The sequence below is a fragment of the Dipodomys spectabilis genome, unplaced genomic scaffold, assembly GCF_019054845.1.
Source record: "Dipodomys spectabilis isolate Male_0828 unplaced genomic scaffold, ASM1905484v1 ptg000009l, whole genome shotgun sequence".
In the NCBI taxonomy this organism is placed as follows: domain Eukaryota; kingdom Metazoa; phylum Chordata; class Mammalia; order Rodentia; family Heteromyidae; genus Dipodomys; species Dipodomys spectabilis.
This window is the reverse complement of record NW_024870686.1, coordinates 12,812,196-12,832,432: the sequence shown is the minus strand read 5'-3', so window position 1 is coordinate 12,832,432 and position 20,237 is coordinate 12,812,196. Positions and strand designations below refer to the sequence as shown.

At 41.9% G+C, this 20,237-nt stretch overlaps 1 protein-coding gene across 2 annotated transcripts in view; it reads left to right on the top strand.

The window, feature by feature from the left end:
- The window catches only part of Mtus1 (microtubule associated scaffold protein 1), a 167,450-nt gene that overhangs the window by 64,131 nt on the left and 83,082 nt on the right, over positions 1 to 20,237 (top strand). For both annotated transcript variants that reach the window (XM_042701021.1, XM_042701029.1), the window contains exon 3: positions 387 to 585. In XM_042701021.1, coding sequence (XP_042556955.1) covers positions 387 to 585 — 199 coding nt within the window. The remainder of the gene's footprint in view (positions 1 to 386; positions 586 to 20,237) is intronic.

The following is a 20,237-nucleotide window of genomic DNA, read 5'->3' as shown; positions in this document are numbered from 1 at the left end:
CATACTACTGGCACAGGAAAAAAAAAAAAAACACAAGAATAGAACCCAGTAAAAGGAAAATCCAGAGAGAGATCTGTGAGGGAAAACCAAAGGTACTAGCGCTCTGCCCCCTTTCCCACTATGGAGTGAACACTGGTGTATTGAGTTCAGCTTGTTGGCACTTGTGACCTTGGGAACAATTCCACTGATGAGTCCAAAAGCAGGTGATGAGTGGAAGACCTAGTAGTGAGGTTTTAGTTGCTTCATAGTTAAAAAAAAAGTGATGTAAAACACTAACCTTGCATAGCCATTGAGACAGAAATTTTCTCTTACTTAGCTAACACCACAAGGAAATGGTGTGTAAAAGGTGTGATGTGGACTGAAACTGTGACTATTCTTTTTCATAGGGTTCTGCTTCCCAAACCACCACCACCACATCAGGTAGAAATCTGTCCAAGACTGACTCATGCAGTTTGAGGAAAACAACAGGCACAAAAAACAAAGTGGGACCTACCGTTTCCTCTTTGAGGCGGAAGAATGACAGCAGAAACCTCAGTTCTGATCGAGCCTTATCTCCCCAGAGGATCAGGCGCGTGTCCAGCTCAGGTAAGAATAAAATAATTTGGCTCCACTTCGGGCAGTTTCTAAGCAGTTTGAATACACAATTAGGCTTGGCAGAGTGAGATGGTGTGGTTATAATACTTGACACCTTCTGTTACTGAAGTGGTTCACTTTTTGTGGTTCAGCATCCCATTCGGAGATAGGAAAAAAAGACAACACGGGCTTTTATCTTTGAGAAGTGTGGGAGAAATCCATGTGCATCAACCACTTACAAACTATTCAGAGATGTATGCATGACTGTGCAGTTGGGTAGCTGTTGTAAATATCCATTTTTTAAAAAGAATTTGGAACCTTTTTCTTTTTTGATCAGTCATGGGGCTTGAACTCAGGGCCTGGGTGCTGACCCTGAGCTTGTTTTCACTCAAGGCTAGCACTCTATCACACTGAGCCACAGCACTGCTTCTGGCTTTCTGGTGGTTAACTGGAGATAAGAGTCTCATGGTCTTTCTTACCTGGCCTGGCTTTGAACTTCGATCCTCAGGTCTCAGCCTCCAGAGTAGCTAGGATTACAGGTGTGAGCCACTAGTGCCAGCATAAATATCAATCTTCATCAGACTTTTTTTTATTTTTGAAAATGATTAAGTGTTCAGCAGTGCTTCAGTGTCTTGAAGGGATTTATAATGTGCCCCCATCAGGAGATCAATTTTTTTCTTTGAATTTTACTGAAAGACATAAGTTTACAGGGATGACATAAGTTTACAGGGATGTGAGAGTAGCTAACAAGTTAAACTTTCCTAATAGGAATTTCCATTTATATTGGCATCTATTTTACAAGTAGTTTCAAAATTATGTTAGGCTGGATGAAATTTGAGTATCTATTAAGGGTCCTACTATGTTTGACAGATAATACAGAATTGTTTTTTTCATGCTATGGATTAGAGCAGGAAATGAGAAAGTATGCCCTATTTTATAGAGACTTAAGGTGAAAAACTAGCCAGACACTGGTTGCTCACACTCATAATCCTAGCTACTCAGGAGGCTGAGATCTTAGGATCACTGTTCAAAGCCAGGGCAGAAAAGTCCATTAGACTCTTATCTCCAATTAACCACCAGGAAACCAGAAGTGGAGCTGTGGCTCAAGATGGTAGAGTACTGGCATTGAGCAAATGAGCTCAGAGATAGTGCACAGGCCCTGAGTTTAAGACCTATGACCAACCAAATAAAGCAAATACGATAAGCTTGCTGGCCATGCCATCTGACCAAGTTCAGTCTGCAGGAAACACCCCTTGTTTTTGCAGGTACATCCTGAGCAAATCAAACGCATGTCAGATAGATTAGATGTTCCCTTATAAAAGTAGTGACTACTTTTGACTGGTCTTAAAAGATCTGCCTCTAAAGACATGTGTTTGTACATGTGAGAATGTTTTACAGAATCAAAACCAAGTAAATCCCAGAGAATCTATCTCACTACAATCTGGAATTTGGGAATTTTGTTTTTTCAATGCTATCGTGAAGCTGCTAGTGAAAGAATTTGATGATGTGCAGAAATGTGCTAAGAGTTGTTTGTTTAGGCCAGGAACTTGGTGCCTCATGACTGTATTCCTAGCTGCTTGGGAGATTTGAGTTCTGAGGATTGAGGTTCGAAGCCAGCCTAGGCAGAAAAATCCCACAGACTTTTATTTCTAATTACCAGCAAGAAGCTGGAAATGGAAAAGTGGCTGAAGTGGTAGAGTGCCGGCCTTGAGTGTAAAAGCTAAGGGACAATGTCCAGGCTCTGAACTCAAGCCCCAGTATGGACACCAAAAGAAGAAAAGAAAAAAAGTTTCTTGTTGAGGTTTATGGCTAGGGTCATGAGGTTTGGGAGAGCAGATCCAGGAAGAGGAATGAGTGGAAGAAGAAGGATTTGTAGCATATTGCCATCTCCAGAGGCTGAGGGGAAAGAGAGAAACTCATCAGCTTGAAGTATTCTCATTTGGGAGAAAAAGCAGAAGAGAAGCTAAAAGGCATGGGGAGGGGGTGGGGGGAGAAGCAGCAATGCTTGTTTTGGATGCTGCTGTGGTTGGGAGTCAAGGCCTAAGTGACGTCAAAGCTGCGGTCTTGACTGCTGTTGCTTGATAGGACTTCTTGTGTTTGCCAAGGGACGAGGCTCCTTCCAACTTGGATGTTAGGAGCACCTGTGACCTTTGGGCATGTGGTATCCTGGCCTGTGTTCTAGTACCACTCTGGTAACAGTGCATTGTCTGAACAAGTCATTTCCCTCTCTGGCATCAGCCTTCACATCTATCCAGCAGAAGGCTTTGGTGATCAAAAGCCCCATTGCCGTTTGTAATCCTATCCTTCCCGGTACAACTCGGAGCTTTCCTAATTTTCTGAGTGATAGCCACTACTGATACGGTTCTAGTACGGTATGAACATGCACATTAATTGGCTCAGTATTCAATTTTTTTTTTTTGTGCCGAGCCTGGGGCTTGGGCAAGGTCCCTGAGCTGCTTTTGCTCAAGGCTGGTGCTCTGGCATGTGAGCCACGTCACCACTTCTGGCGTTTTTTAGTAGTCCATTGGAGATAGGAGTCTCATGGACTTCCCTGTCCTGGCTGGCTTTGAACATGATCCTTAGATCTCAGCTTCCTGAGTTGCTAGGATTCCAGATGTGGGCCACTGGAACCTTGGCTTCAGACAATTCTGTTTTTTAGCCGGTCCTGGAGCTTGAACTTAGGGCCTGCACACTGTCCTTGACCTTCTCTGTGCTCAAGGCTAGTGCTCTGCACTTGAGCTACAGCACCATTTCCAGCTTTTTCTGTTTATGTGGTACTGAGGAATCGAATCCAGGGCTTCATGCATGATAGGCAAGCACTCTACCACTAAGCCACTTTCCCAACACTTCAGGAAATTCTTTCATGAAATTGATCAAACTGTGGGGCAGTTTAGATCCTTTTTGCCACATACTACATAATGTTGTATTTAACAAAAGAAAAATAGATCTGTTTAGTCTTCACGATGAGACAGAAAGTTATCGTTGTGTGTCAATGAGCTTGATAATTTGGCCTTTGCATTTTCCAATCTGGGTTCAAAACAACCTGGTGCTTTTCTATACATGAGGAATGGAAGAAAATTTTATGTAAGCAGGATCATGATGGATTTGAAGTTGAGTTTTATATGTGAACAGTTAGAAGGCTTCTGTGAACGGAACGCATCACTTCAGATTCATATGTGGAAGATCTATCTTCTGATGCAACTGCAATTGAAGGTACAGCCTATGAGAAGGTGACAAAAGTAAGTGAAGTCATCAAGGTGGGACTTGAACCAATAAGGACTGGCAGGCACCCTTAAAGAAGAGGATGAGAGACATCAGTGTATAAGACAGCAAACTAGTTGCTCTCTTCAGCCCAGGAAGAATGTTCTTCCTAGGAACCAAATCAATTAGCAATTTGATCTTGGACTTTTCAGCTGCCAGAGTTATGAGAAAATAAATTTCTGTTGTATAAAGCGCTCAGTCTGTAGTATTTGTTATGCAGCCTGAGCGAAGACAGGAGACTAACTTGGTTATGCTGTATTATGTTAAAAAAAATAACAACTAGCTTGTTTGGATGTTCACAATAAGTTGAGAGGTGTTTGGAATAGGAAATGTAATCACCACAGAGTTAAAAGTAGAACAGAAAACTCAAGGAGCGAAAACAATGTGCCTTTAGATGGCTCAGAGCCTTTTGCCATTTTCTGTACAATGAAGTGTTTGTGTATTCGAAAGTTGAAAGCAAATGGATATCCACTGTTCTTGTACAAAGTTACTCTACTGAAAGGTAAGCAGAAGAATCCTGAGTCGCAGTAGGATTTTCAATAAGTCCTTTCAGAAAACAGGGTAGAATAACAGACCCAGAGTTGAGATCGCCACTTTTTCAAAATAACATCCCAATATCCCAAAATAGCATCCCAAATAGGGGATTTCACCAACACTGGTATGTGAGCAAGTGCAATCTTAAAAGTAAATACAAAAGGAAAAGGTGAAACCTACCAGCATTTTGCCTTTAGGAGAGCATAAGATTCTCCTGCAGGTGATCGCAACCAGAACACACATGGTCCCATGGTCTGTGAAGTCCATCATTAAGTTCAAAATGATGGCAAGAGGTGGCATTGAATGCACTGCTAAAGTCCATGGATGCTCCGTATCATACTGGGTGGCAGTTTGAGCTAGTTTGTGCTCTGTGCGTTTAATGACAGAACCGGTGGGACACTCCTTGTCAGCACATCCTCTGCCTGGGCTCTTCACCATCTTCCCAGACATGGTCCAGTGGCTGGCTTGGGGATTCTGGCTGCTGCAACTGGGTAGCACTCTGTGTTGTCATCTCTTGATGCCTTGGAGAACACATCAAGTGATCTAATGCGAGTGAATGGGTCCCCTTCTTTCACCAACTCAATGGCAAATGTTTCCTCATCAGCCAAACTCAAGATTCCAAATGTTCAGGTTGACCTTGGCTGGATGAATGCTCCAAGATACTCTGGGTAAAATAAACGTTCCTACAAAAATGGTTCTGTATAAACAGCCTGGCTTACTATAAATTAGGCACTTTAAAGACACCAAACCAGTGTTTCACCTTTTTATTAAGGAGAAATCCTCTTGACTGAGAAATAGCCATTTTTTAAACTTTAAAGTGAAAATTATAATTAAATTTAATAATGCTCCTCCATTTTACTTGGTGTAATGTAGATATCTCTATGAAAGCAGATTATAAGAGATTATAACAAGCCAAATCCAAAGTACTTTTGCTTTTTTGGAATATGTGTTTTCTTAATGTACTCAATTAAGATGTGATAGAATGGGAAATAACTCCTAATCACTGTAATGCCAATGATAACAGCTCATGCTATAAGATGTATACCAGCTTCCAAGCTCTGTCTTAATCCTTTCATATCTGAATTCATATAATTCTCACAGAAATTTGGAGCTTATTGCCATATAATAGGTGAGATTTGTCTGAGGTTATGAATGGGGAGGTGACAGAGGAGACAGACCAGACTCTGGAGTCTGTCTTAGCTCTGACATCATTAAGTCTAAAGAAGCACTATAAGACCAGCAATTGTGAACGGCTTAACAATTCTTGGTCTCTGCTGAATGATTTAGGGATGGTGGCACTTTTCAGGCCCTTGCCTTAAAGCTCTCTTGTCAGTTTACCATGATGTAATGGTTTTCTGTTACATAAATGATTGCTCTGTCAGTGAGCATGTCTGTCAGTGAGGGGTGGGTCCCATAATGGTTTAATTCTTGCGTTCTTCAGAGACTTATCCCTGGAGCTCTCTCTTTCAGAGGCACTACCCTGTTTTAGATGCTAAATACCTGTGTTCTCAGTTCAGTCATTCAGTTGTCCTGTCCGTCAGCTGCCCTAGCCAGGTAGGATTTCAGAAGCAGACATACATCCTCCTTCCCTGTAGTCTTTCCTCCTCCCTGGGGAGGGTGGCTCATGTGCTCTCATGCCACATTCACAAAGCCACAAAGGGATGAATAAGAGGTGTGGAGAGGCCCTGAGCTGAAGAAAGGCCCCATAAAAGAGATGTCTGAATTTCTTCTAGACTTGCAAAAATCATATTTCCAAAGGATAAGCTCTTGCTTTAAGTCAGTCTATTGTGGGTTAATAGTCATCTCCAGGCACTAGTGTATCTGAAACTTGTAATGATTCAACTATTTTACATCTTATTGGTTTATGCAAACTTCATTATTTCCCAAAGATTTAGTGTTAAAAGGATTTTAAAAATCACCAAATCACCTTTATACCTTTGGCCTTTTCTGTATGAGTGTGAGAGTAATAATAAGTAAAAATTAATGATTTTTCACATTTTCATGCATTCATTAAAAGCCAGAAGTTATTGTCCAATAAGTTGTGCTGAAAGGTGTCTTTAATGTACTGCTCAGAGTTTCTATTTTGGTATGTGATAAAGACATGGGTGTGTCTCAGAATTTCTCTTTATAAGAATACCAGAGGGCTGGGAAGGTGGCTCAGTGGTAGAGTGCTTGCCTTGCATGCATGAGGCCCTGGGTTTGATTCCTTAGCACCACATAAGCAGAAAAAAAAAAGCCAGAAGTGGTGCTGTGGCTCAAGTGGTAGAGTGCTAGCCTTGAGCTGAAGAGCTGAGGGACAGCACCCAGGCCTAGAGTTCAGGCCCCACAACTGACCAAAAAAAAAGAAAAGAAAAATACCAGAGTCTGTGCTTATGTATACTGCAGCTTGATAGCACTATTGGCACTATGGCATTATTCATTAAAGGTCTCGTTAGCTGAGGACCAGCCAAGGAGTGCTTTGATGGTGCTGGGATTTGTTCTTAATTCTGGAGATAGTGAAGTCCAAGAAGGAGACAAATTCCTGTCTTTGGGGAATCTTGAGTTCTCACAAAGGAAGTGAGAAAATAAGCTAAGCAAACAAAATGTTTAGTAAATAGATGGTGGTGAGTGCTGAGAAGAAAAGCAGCAAAGGAATTTAGGTTTTAAATGGCATGGTCAAGAAATACCTCACTGAGAGACCAAACACGAGGGAAACTCTTGATGGGGATTCAAGGACTTTGCAGACAGATCTCATGGTCCTGAGTGTCTTATGGTTCTACAAGTGCACAGGGACAGTGTGGGCTTGTAGGACCTTGAGATACCTGAGCCTTGTATGGGGCAGAGGCTGGAGAGAAGGGATTGGAGAAGGAGGTTTGGCACCTGGGAGGCCACTGTCATCACTGACATCACCGTGAGTCCTTTATCTCTCTAGGCAGTCTCTAGGAGTTATTCTGGAATGGATTCATGAAGTATGCTTAGTATATCATTTACTCTTGTGTATCCAGTCAAGATGTTCAGGAAGTATAGAACAGACTGGATGGTCAGATTCAACACAGCAGATTGGTGTTCTTTTTTTTTTTTGGTCAGTCATGGGTCTTGAACTCTGGGCCTGGGTGCTGTCTCTGAGCTCTTCAGCTCAAGGCTAGCACTCTACCACTTGAGCCACAGCACCACTTCTGGTTTTCTGGTAGTTAATTGGAGATAGAGTCTCACAGACTTTGTTGCCTGGGCTGACTTTGAACCTCGATCCTCAGATCTCAGCCTCCTGAGTAGGATTATAGGTATGAGCCACCAGAACCAGGTTCAGATTGATATTCTTGAAATCAACATACAGAACACCGATCTATAAAAAAGGGATATCAGAGCATTGCATTGTTCTAAGCCAGTCAGTTCTTATTCTACCCCTCTTAGTCGATTCTGATAATTTTCAAGCTTTTACTGCCCTTGTTGCTGCAGGCTATTTTAAAAAAGTATAGCATTTTATGTGAAAATTTGCAAGGAAAAAGTCATATTTAATCTATCACTGAATAATTTCTGAACATCAGAACTTAAAACCTCTTAGTACCTTTTGTATTTAACATATTATGCACATTTGTTTACATATATATTTGTCAGTCCTGGGGCTTGAACTCAGGACCTGAGTACTGTCCCTGAGCTGCTTTTCTTCAAGGCTAGCAATCTACTACTTGAGCCATAGGGCCACTTCTGGCTTTTTCTGTTTATGTGATACTGAGGAATGGAACCCAGGACTTCAGGCATGGTAGGCAAATGCTCTACCACTAAGCCACATTCCAGCCCCTGTTTATTTATTTAGTGGGACAATTTCTACTGGTAGAAACCTCAGTAGGCAACTAATTAGTTGAATTTTCTTTCTTCCTTTCTTTCTTTCTTTTTTTGTTTGAAAGGTATTGTGTCTATTTAGTGTGTTTCTGCTTTTGTTGAGATGAAGTTTCACTATATAAAGATATATGGATATGTAGATCAAGCTGACTTCAAACTCATGATTTTCCTACCTCATCTTCCTGAGTGCTGGAATTCCAGCATGGTACCAACACACTGGGCAGATTATTTCATTTTTTTAGTAACATGGTTTTAAATGACTTTATTATCTGACTCTGATCTTAGTCTGTTTTCTATTGCGATTGCAAAAATACCACAGACTGGGAAATTTATAAATAATAGAAATCGATTTTGCCTCACAGACTGGAAGTAAGAGCATGATACCATCATTGTCCCATGGCATAACACAGAAGAACACAAGAGCTGGAAAGAACAAGAAGGGAAGAGGGTGTGGAATTCACTTTCACAAGTCCAGTTATCCGTAACATACCCATTCCTGAATACCATTAATTTATTCCTAAGGGCAGGGCCCCTTTGACCTGTTTCTGATTGGGCCTTACTTCTGAGCACTGTTATACTGGGGGCTGAGTTTTCAATATATCATCCAAACACAGCAGTTGTGATTTATTTCTTTGGATTTTTTTTAATTAAGGTGATTTCCAGCTTTATTTCCCCAGCATATTAAACAACTCTATACAGAACTTTTAATGTAAGTACAAAGAACAAGTCAGATAAGCTCCTAAATACATTCCTATAGATGGACTCAGAGGGTGTGGGTATTTTTAAGACTCTTACACATTGCCAAGTTCCCCTTTAAAAACAGCATACAAGTCTGTGCTTCTACTCTGAGTACCTAAGAGTCTTTTCCAGATCTCTTGCCAGTATCTTGGTATGTGTAGCACCCTTTGCAAATATTCATGTTTAGGAAAGGGAAACATGGTATCTTATTTTAATTGGTTTATGCTTGGCACTTAGGTATTTATTGAATACTGGGAGATTCAGTTGTCTTAGTGCTGGGTACCACAGTGAATAGAGACATAAAACAGGCCCTCAAAAGTTTCATCATGGGCTAGGAAGGTGGCTCAGTGGTAGAGTGCTTGCCTTGCATGCATGAGGCCTTGGGTTTGATCCTCAGCACCACATAAGCAGAAAAATCCAGAAGTGGCACTGTGGCTCAAGTGGTAGAGTGCTAGCCTTGAGCTGAAGAGCTGAGGGGCAGCACCCAGGCCCAGAGTTCAGACCCCACGACCAACCAAAAAAAAGTTTCATCATGGTGTGAGAGACAGCTATATATGAATAAATACAGTGGTAGTTTCTAAAAAGAGAGGAAAGATCCTGGTAAAGCAGATTGGAATGAAACAATCGGTTAGGATATAAAATTGAGTGGTAAGGGAAGAGATAACTGTCTATAGGGAAGGAGCCGGCTTTGTGAATAACTGGGTAGAAATCATATTTTTCCCCCTCTGTTCAGGATTTTTTTTATTGTCAAGGTGATGTACAGAGGGGTTATAGTTACACAAGTAAGGTAATAAGTACATTTCTTATCAAACTTTTTACCCCTTCCCTCATTTTTCTCCTACTTTCCCTCCCCCTAGCCCCCCCCCGCCAACCCCCAAGTTGAACACATCATTTTCAACATATTGTCCTGTGTAGAAACCATTCTTGTTGGAGCAAATAGCAAGAGGAAAAGTCCTGGAAGTGAGCTTGAGTGGTGACCTTCAAAGCCAAGATAAAGTAGAAACTGGAAGTAGGAGATGAGATTGGCAAGGACTTTGACCTTGAATGACTTCAGTATTGACAAGGTCACTCTGATACCTGTATTGAGAATAAATAGATGTGAGTTTGGGATCAGTAACAGTGGGATATTGCTACAATCACAGCCCAGGATGATGATTTCTCAGACCATCTTAGACTACAGGAAGATTCTAGACATGTACAAAGGTAAAGACAGCAGGATTTTCTTTTTTTTTTTTTCCTTTCCTTTGCCAGTGCTGTGGCTTTGAACTCAGGGCCTGGGCACTGACCTTGAGCTTCTTCTGCACAATGTTAGTACTCTACCACTTGAGCCACAGTGCTGCTTCTGACTTTTTCTTTTTATGTGGTACTGAGGAATCGAACCTAGGGCTTCATGCATGCTAGGTAGCCACTCTACCACTGAGCCACCTTCCCAGCTTTGCCAACAGGATTTTCTTAGGATGGTTAATGAGAGCACAGAGAGGAAAGGAACCAAGGATGACTTATAAACATTCTGTGTGACCAATGGATGGCATTTCTAGATGAGAAAGACTGATGGAGACATGGGTGTTGGAAGGGGGAAGGGGAGATACCAGGAGCTTGGTTGAGATTAATAATATATATGTATATGTGTGTGTATAAATAAAAAATATATATATAGTTAATGGAATAAGAAGTCCAGAATGCATAGGATAAAAGTGGAAGAAATATAAATTTGTGATTCAATAACATATAGCTGATATGTAAAGTAATATATAAGGTATATGTAAAGCATATGATATGTGAAGTAATATATAGCTGATATGTAATATATAGCTGATACGCAAAGCCACCATGATGGATGAGGCTACCAAGATAGTACTTATATAGAAAGGAGGTCATGGGTACCTCTGGGGTACTCCTAAACTTAAGGGAGTGGAAAGGTAAGGAGGAACCACAAGAAATCAAAAAGGAACAGCTAGGAAATGTAGGAAATGATGGTCAAGAGGAGCGACCCTGGGGCTGGGAATGTGGCATGGTGGTAGAGTGCTTGCCTAGCATGCATGAAACCCTGGGTTCGATTCCTAAGTGCCACATAAACAAAAGGCCAGAAGTGGTGCTATGTCTCAAGTGGTAGAGTGCAGCCCTGAGCAAAAGAAGCTCAGGGACAGTGCACGCTGAAGGACAGCACCCTGGCCCTGAGTTCAAGCCACACGACTGGCAAAAAGATAAACAAAAAATAAAGAGCAGCATCCTCATGGCCTTTCATGGAGAAAGCAAGACCCACTGCAACCAAATACTGCTGGCAGCAGAGTTAGGGCATTTAAGAGCACAGTTTTCAGCAGATCACAGCAAATACCACCAATTGGCTTAAAAGACAGTTGAGGTCTGGCCTAGAGGTAGGCCGCTCTACCGTTTGTAGTGATTAATGTCATCTTCCCGCTTTCTGTCCTTCCACTCCTGCTGCTTTGACACGTGGGCTTTTCTCAGTGACAAAAAATCAGTTAAAATATGGTCGCCAAGAGTTCCACACCCCTCCAAATTCCTACGGTTCAGAGATTGGAAGCCAAGGGTCGTGTTCCTGAGTGGAGGCTTTCTTCCTGACATGCCTTTCTACATTTATCAGGGAGAAAAAATCTTTCTCAGCAGCTTACCTCCTGGCGCTCTTATTTGTAATATGTCTCATTGGTACAGGCCCGATCACGTGGACACCCTTAACAGCAAGAGAGGTTGGGATGCAAGTATCTAACAGCTGTCTATACGTGAGCAGCAGCAAGGGAAATGGGGAGTAGAAATGACAGTTGGGTAGTGGGGAAGGGTGTTGAGCACAATAAGGTCACATTTCAAAAGAATTGTACTTACTTTTTTTTGGGGGGGAGATAACTATCATTTGTTCTTGGTTTTATCATATGCCTTTTCATTTTTGTATGTAGTAATGATGATGATGATGATTTTGCTGGTCCTGGGCCTTGAACTCTGGGTCTGGGTCCTGTCCCTGAGCTTTTGTGCACAAGGCTGGCTCTTTACTACTTGAGCCATAGCTACCCCTCCAGTGTTTTGGTGATTACTAGAAGATAAGAGTCTCATGGACTTTCCTGCCCATGCTGGCTTTGAACTGTGATCCGCTGGCTTTGAACTGTGATCTGCAGGTCTCAACCTCTTAAGTAGTTAGGACTATAACAGTGAGCTACTGATGCCCTGGGATTTTTCCTTTTTTAACCTTCATGTTGTTAGATACATTGTTGCCTCTGGATTTTCCTGTTTCTATGTATAACAAAAGCTTTCTACACACAGAAAAGGAGCCATCCTTGTAAATAACTGGCTGAAAAGGTTATTAGACTTCAGTAACTGCTTTTTCTGTTTTTAAATCTATTAAAATATCTTTCAATATTTAAGTAGTTGTACAAAGGAGTTGCCATTCATTAAATTCTTTTTAATCCAACTTAATGATGAGGACTGAGAGGTAATATTTGTATGGTACTATTGTGTCGGTGTATGGGTATGGGGGCTTGAACTCACGGTATTGTGCATTCCCTTGGCTTTCTTGGTCATGGCTGGTACTCTTGTCACTTGAGTCACACCCCCAATTGGGCTTTGTGCTGCTTAATTGGCAATAAAGCCTTCAGACTTTTCTGCCCAGGGGACAGGTCTACAGCTGGGATTCAGGAATGAGCAACCAGTGCTCATTTCTTTCCCTTTTTTTTCTTTTTTTGGTCGTGGGGCTTGAACTCTGGGCCTGGACGCTGTCCCACAGCTCTTCAGCTCAAGGTGAGCGCTTTCCTGCTTGAGCCACAGGGCCACTTCTGGTTTTCTAGTGATTTATTGGAGATAAGAGTCTCTCAGACATTCCTGCCCGGGCTGGCTTTGAACTGCGATCCTCAGATCTCAGCCTCCCTGAGTAGTTAGGATTACAGGTGTGAGCTATCAGCAGCCAGCTATATTGGCAGAAGTACATTCTATGGTGTGAGTGCACCTTGATTATATGTCTGCTTGTGGACGCTTGGGTGCCCCCCCCCCCCCTTTGGGCTACTGTGAATATGCTGCTATTAGCACATATTTCTCTTGACTGTCTGCCTTCACTCCTGGGTATTCCCTGACATAGAGTGACTGGATCATATGATTAATTTGTGTGTTTGTGTGTGTGTGTGTGTGTGTGTGTGTGTGTGTGTGTGTGTGTGTGTGTGTGTTGCTGCCATGCTGTTTTCCACAGCGACAACACTGTGCACAGGGTTGGGATTTCTTCACATCCTCGCCAACACTTGCTGTTTATTATTTTTTTGGAACTAGTCATCCAGTGGGCAGAAAGTATAGTTTTAATTTGCATTTCCCTAATGACCAGTGATATTGAGGGGGTCTTCACATGTGCCTGTTGGCTGTTTGTGTATCTTCTTCATAGAATGTTTGTTCCGGTCCTTTACCTATTTTCAAATGGAGTTGTTTTGGATTTTGTTATAATCTCTCTCTTTCTCTCACGTGTGTGTGTGTGTGTGTGTGTGTGTGTGTGTGTGTGTGTACACGTGTACGTGTACTGGAGTTTGAACTCAGAGCTTTGTGTTTGCTGGTTAGGTGTTCTACATCTGACCCATGACTCTAGATTCCTCTCTTTGTTGGTTATTTTTGAGAGAGGGTTTTGTAGTTTGTACTTGCCAGAATGACAGGCATGTCATTGTATATAGCTTTCCTATAATGAGATGGAGTCTTGTGGACTTTTCTGCCCAGCTGGCTTGGAGCCATGCTCTTGGCAGTCCCAGCCTCCCCCATTGATTAGAATGATACTTTGTTCCCACTATGCTGAGCATCCCCACCCGCCTCCTCCCCCCCACCAGCCTTAAACTGCTCTCCTATTTCAGGCTCTCAAGTAGCTAATATTGCAAGCCAGTTCTAGAATTTTTTTTAAAGCTATGTTTATCTTAATTATTGTAGGTAACTTTAAAAAAATGCGCTCAGTTCTTCCTTCTAACACAAATCTATTGTGCTGGGTGCTAGTGGCTTACACATGTAATCCTAGCTACTCAGGAGGCTGAGATCTTGAGGACTGTTGTTCTAAACCAATCTGGGCAGAAAAGCCCATCCAGGAAACTCTTAGCTTTAATTAACACACACACACACACACACACACACACACACACACACACACACACACACACACACACACACAAAAGCTGGAAGTGAAAGTGTGGTTTAAGTGGTAGAGCACTAGCCTTGAGCAAAAAAAGCTCAGAGACAGTGCCCAGGCACTGAGTTCAAACCTCAGGACCCACAACAATCAATTTGTGGATTTTAGGTTGAAATAGCAATCAATTATAATCCATGGAAGCCAAGTGCCAGTGGCTCACAACTGTAATCCTAGCTACTCAGGAGGCTGAGATTGAAGGATTATGGTTCAAAGCCAGCTGGGGCAGGAAAAAATGTGAGATTCTGATCTTCAATTAACCAACTAAAAACCAAAATTGGAGCTGTGGCTCACTAGCCTTGGGGGGAAAAAAATCAGGGACAGCACACAGGCTGAGTTTAAGCCTCATGACCAATCCACCCCCCACCCCACCCCCCAAAGAAAAAAATCAGTGGAAAACTAGCATCAATTCATTTTCCAATCTTTTTATTTCTTTGTTTTAGTCATCTTCACACCTTTCTTTTGCTGGTACTGGGGCTTGGGCTTGGAGCTTCATTCACTGACTTGGCTTTTTTGTTCATGGCTGGCACTTTACCTTTTTAGCCACACTTCCACTATAAGCTTTTTGCTGGTTAACTGGATATAAGATCCTCTTGGATTGTCTGCACAGGCTGGTTTGGAACCTTAATTCTCACATTTCAGCCTCCTTCATAGCTAGGATTACAGATATAACCTATTGGTGCCTAGCCCTACATTACTGTTTTGATAAACTTACTCATAGGAACTCCGTGTGTGTGTGTGTGTGTGTGTGTGTGTGTGTGTGTGTGTGTGTGTGTGTGTGTGTGTCTTTGTGAACTATTATAAAAACATCCCTTTTTCTGTTTTCCTTATAAGAAAAGTTTTGATATTGTATAGTATGTACACTGTAAGTAGCTTATTAGGTTTATTTGAATGTTACTTTTTATATAGGACAGGTACATTATTGTTAGAGGATTTGCCCTTAGAATTAATTGCAAGCGAACCAGAGGCCTCTGTTTATACTATGTGCAATTTATTTCTACCTTAACTAATACAATTTTTATTGCATTGAGTAATTTAATTCGATAATTCTTATAGTTAATTACTACGAAGGTCATTTTATATAGTTGCCTGTAAACAGCCCAAGATTTAAATATAGCTATAAACATGTTCCTGTCTTTATTTTAATTATTTAGCATTTTACCTTTCTGACTCTAGTAGTGAATGGCTCTTCCACCTGTATGCCTTATTAATGTTCTGTGTTAACAAACTGACCTCAGCAGTGGAGTTTCCGTCATCGGGTTAGAATTCCCACTTCCTGAGTTCTGGCAGGTCCACCAGCCTTCTCACCGCATCCTCTACCTCAGATGATTTACTTGGCCAGTTCTGCTCTCTACTGCCATGTGATCAAGTTCTGACACAGGTGCTAAGAGGTGTGATGCTTCTCCTCCCCCACCTGCCTGCCATCCGGGTCTTCACTAGGAGTTCATAATTTCTCCTGCGGATACACAGGAGTGATTTCTCAGGTCAGGGATCGGGCGTGGTTCTTGCACTGTCAACATTTGAGCTTCATGGTGATGCATGCAGTTAACTTTCTGGGAAAGCAAGGGAATGCTTTTGTGACACACTCTCTTACGTGAATCTTTTGTGCAGATTTTTTTTATTAGGATGATCTATGTTATTTAATGCAGGTAAAATAGTAGCTCTTTTTTTTATGTGTTTATTTGAATCTCTTCCTCAGAATTTTATCAGATACAAAGAACAGTGGTTTTTTTTTTTTTTTTTTTTGCAGTGCTGAGGCTTGTGAGAAATGTGTTGAAGCGGAACACATTTTTCTAGTTGATATTTCAGAGATGAGAAATTGCTTTGGCTGGGAGATGATTAGCAGCCCCAAGGATTGTTCTGATTTCTTTGAAGGTGTTTCCCAAGCAAGTTGGGAGTTGCCTTCTTTTTTACAGGCCTTTCCTTTAAGAATGGAGGAGGCCCAACCCTGTGCACCTGTGAGGCCCTGGGAGCTTTCTCCTGCAAAACAAACGATTTAATAGGAGTGTTGGGACAAAGAAGTCACATTCAGAGTACATTCTTTGCCTTTCATTTCCAGCCCTAGGAATTATTTCCATTATGTTATCATGAAGATTGTCCCATAGTAAAAGTGACTGCCTTCATAATAGCCATATAAAATGATCAATTAAGGCATTGACTTTTTTCTTTTGTTGTAAATTGGGGTTAGGAGCTGCAGCTTACAGATGCACCTGAGGAAAGTGATTATTGGAATCTATTCTACTTTACACTGTCTTGGTTTGTCTGTTTTGTCTTAGGTGTTTTCTTTGGCTCCATTGACTTTAATATAAAAATATGCTCTCTCATGCCTGTAATCCTAGCGGTCAGGAGGCTGAGATCTGAGGATCATGGTTCAAAGCCAGCCCGGGCAGGAAAATCCATGAGACCCTTATCTCCAATAAACCACTCAGAAAACCTGAAGTGGCACTGTGGCTCAAGTGGTAGAGAGCTCGCCTTGAGCTGAAGGACAGCGCCCAAGCCCAGAGTTCAAGCCCCTCAACCACCCAAAAAAAAAAAAAAAAAAAAAAAAAGCTTATCCTCCAAAGAAAATGTCATGCCAACTCATATATAAGTATTACTTGTATGAAGGAAAATTTCTCACCTCTGCCCTTTCTTCTTACCCACTCTGTGGCACCCTGTAAGTCCTGTAAGACTAAAGTATAGTTTCTTAGAATTTTTCAATAATACAAATTCAGGATAAACTTCTTAAAAAATGTTTTTTTCTTTTAGAGGAGTCACGTAAAAATGAAATTTTATTTCTGTTAACTTTCATTTTTCGCTATCAATCCTCAAGCTACTTAATTAAAATCCAATTTTGGAGTTTTTTATATTTTTTGTGTGCTGCTCTTGGGGCTTGAACTCAGGACCTGAGTATTGTCCTTGAGCTTTTGTGCTCAAGGCTAGTGCTCTACCACTGGAGCCACAGGTCCACTTCTGGATTTTTGGTAGTTAATTAGAGATAACAGCATCATGGACTTTCCTGCCCAGATTGTCTTTGAACTGTGATCCTCAGATCTTAGCGTCCTGAGTAGCAAGGATTATAAGTATGAGCCACCTATACCTGGCCATTTTTTTACTTTTTATGGCTATCACTGCCTATTTTCCTTTTCTCCTCCCTCCCTCTCTCTCTTTTCTTTCTTTCTCTTTCTTTCTTTCTTCCGTCCTTCCTTCCTTCCTTTCTTTCTTTCATTTTTCTTTTCTCTGTCTCTTCTTTCTCTGTCCCTTTCCTTTCTGTTTCCTCTCTTTCTCTCCTCTGTGTCCTCTCTTCCCTCCCTCCCTCCCTCCCTCCTGTCTTTCCCTCCTCCCCTTCCTCCCTCCCCCACTTCCTCCCTCCCTCTCCCCACTTACTCTCTCCTCTCTCCTTTCTCCCCACTTTTTTCCCTGGTGCCAGTACTGGGGCTTGAACTCAAGGCTGATATTCTATCACTTGAGCTTTATCTGCACCTCTGGCTTTTTGGTGGTTAATTGGAGGTAAAATTCTCTTGGACTTTCCTCCCTGGGCTCTTTAAACTGTGATCCTCAGGCCTCTGCCTCCTTAGTAGCTAGGATTACAGGTGTCAGCCACCAGCAACTGGTTTTCTTCCTCATTTGCTATCTTCCTCTGTCTCTTTTTACTCCCTTCCCTCTTTTTCTTTCTCTCCCTTTTTCTTCTTCCAACATTGGTCTTAATAAGTCTTAACTGTACAATGCAGTATTGTTCAATTAAGTTGTTAAGGCATTGAGTTGTTCTGCACATCTCTAGAAACTGAATCTAGCATCACAGAAACTTTGTCTGCACTGAACTGTGTGGTTTTTCCACAGTCTTTGACAAGCATCATTTTACTGTTTGGGTTGTATAAAATAATGCTGACACATCCCTTGCTTTACACAACCATCTTTCCATTGGACGTTTAGTTTTCCAGGGCATTCTTTGCTAGCGTTGCTGTGGTGGTGACGGTGCACAGCCAGCGTCCTTAGGTTTTCCAAGATGGTTCTCCTGCACTGGCCCATTCATGAAGATCCACAAGCTCCACTCCCACACTGCTACCGTGCAAGGCCCGTGCCATTGTTCACTCATGCAGATTTCCCCCAGACAGCAGATGATTATACTTATTAGAATCAAAACAAATCTGTTGTCTATAAGTGAGTATATGCTAGATGTATGAGCTTAACAAATGAGCAAGGCTTCTGCAAGTACGCCTTAATGTCTTTACCGTCCACATGTGGCATGAGTTAAATAACTGGATGTGGCACAGTCACTTTTGCAAAACTATAAGCCAGAGAAGTCCTATGCTGATTTCACTTTAAGAATTCCCACGATCAGGTTACTGAAGGCTTTCGTTTTGTCTAATAGGACCACGTGTTTTTATTTTTTCTATTTTGCTGAGAGCATATGTGTTCTGTTTTTCCATATACAGAAATTCACTTATATCATTGTTTTTAGATCAACTTAGAAATTTTCTTTGCATGTGTGTGTGTGTGTGTGTGTGTGTGTGTGTGTGTGTGTGTACTTTCTCAGGCTGCTACTAGGCATGAACTCAGATCCTTGGGCTCTTTGCTTGGCTTTTTTTGCTCAAAGCTGACACTCTACTACTTGAACTATGCCTCCACTTCTGACCTTTTCATAGTTAATTGCAGTTAAGAGTATCATAGACTTTGCTACCAGGGCTGGCTTTGAACTCAGATCTTCAGATCTCAACCTCCTGAATAGCTAGGATTACAGGCATGAGCCACTAGAGCCGCCCAGCCCAACTTTACTTTTCAGTGAAACATTAGGACTGCTCTTGAAACAATTAAGTGCCTTTGCTATGTGCTCAGTGTTTTCACCATTCCACCATAAGAGCTTTCTCCTGGCAAGAGGAAAGTTCACATTTGATACTCCCCACCTCCAATCTTTCACTACCAGGCTGCTTTTCTGTGGCACAGCAAAAGGAATGGCAGGTGGGTAGGCAAAGGACTCAGTGTCACTGGTTAAGTAAGTGGCCCAAGTGATCCATTTAAGTAGTTTTTTTTTCTCCCCTGTAAACTGGAATAATAATTATAGTACACAGTGAGGATTATCCTCAATATCAAATAGCTAGATGGGAGTTTGGCCTGGTGCTGTTCAACTGCAGTCTCTCCACTTAGGAGGCTGAGACAGGAAGACCTCTTGAGCCTATGAGTTGGAGGCTGGGCAATAAAGCAAGAGCCTGTCTTCAAAAAAGGAAAATTATTTTGGGCCGGGTGCTGGTAGCTCACATCTGTAATCGTAGGTACTCAAGAGGCTGAGATCTGAATATCACGGTTCAAAGCCAGCCTGGGCAGGAAAAGTCAGTGATACTCTTATCTCCAATTCACCACCAGAAAACTAGAACTGGAGCTGTGGCTCACAGCGGTAGAACACTAGTCTTGAGTAAAAGAGCTCAGGGACAGTACCTAGGCCCTCAGTCCCACAACCGACAAAAAAATTATTTGGGGGTTGCAATAGGCATTTACTACGTTTAGAGCTGATCAAGATTAACAGTGGATCTGGGAAGACTGGTGAGGACCAGCGGTGTTTTGAGGTTTGGGGGTGGGTGTACTTCTGGGCCAGGCTGTGTGTTGGAATTGGCTGGGGTACAAATTCTCTAATAATTGTGAGGCTAGTGGAGATGGGTCTGCAAACCTATGTTTTCTGAACAGTTCCATGATGCACGCCTTTCTGAAGAGGTGGGGCATTTTCAGAACTTGAGCCTTGACTGCATATGCAGTGGCCAGGAAGGCTGGATCGGTTACTCTCTTCACAAGGATCCCGGTTTCTCATGGTGACTGGGGTGTTTCTGCTAAAGGGCAAATTTATATTCTAAAAACAAAAAGAAATGTGTTTTTCAGCTGAGCACTGGTGGCTTGTGCCTGTAATCCTAGCTATTCAGGAAGCTGAGATCTGAGGATCGAAGTTTGAAGCCAGCCTAGGCAGAAAAGTCTATGAGATTCTTATCTCCAATTCATCACAGAAAAAAACTGGAAGTAGCACTGTGGCTCAAGTAGTAGAGTGTTAGCCTTGAGCAAAAGAAACCTAGGGACAGTGCACAGGCCCAGAGTTCAAGCCACAGGACTGGCCAAAAAAAAAAAGAAATGTTTAATCATCTTAGGGATCTTGTGAAAATGTAGGTTGTGATTCAGTAGATGTAGGGTGGAGCTCACATGA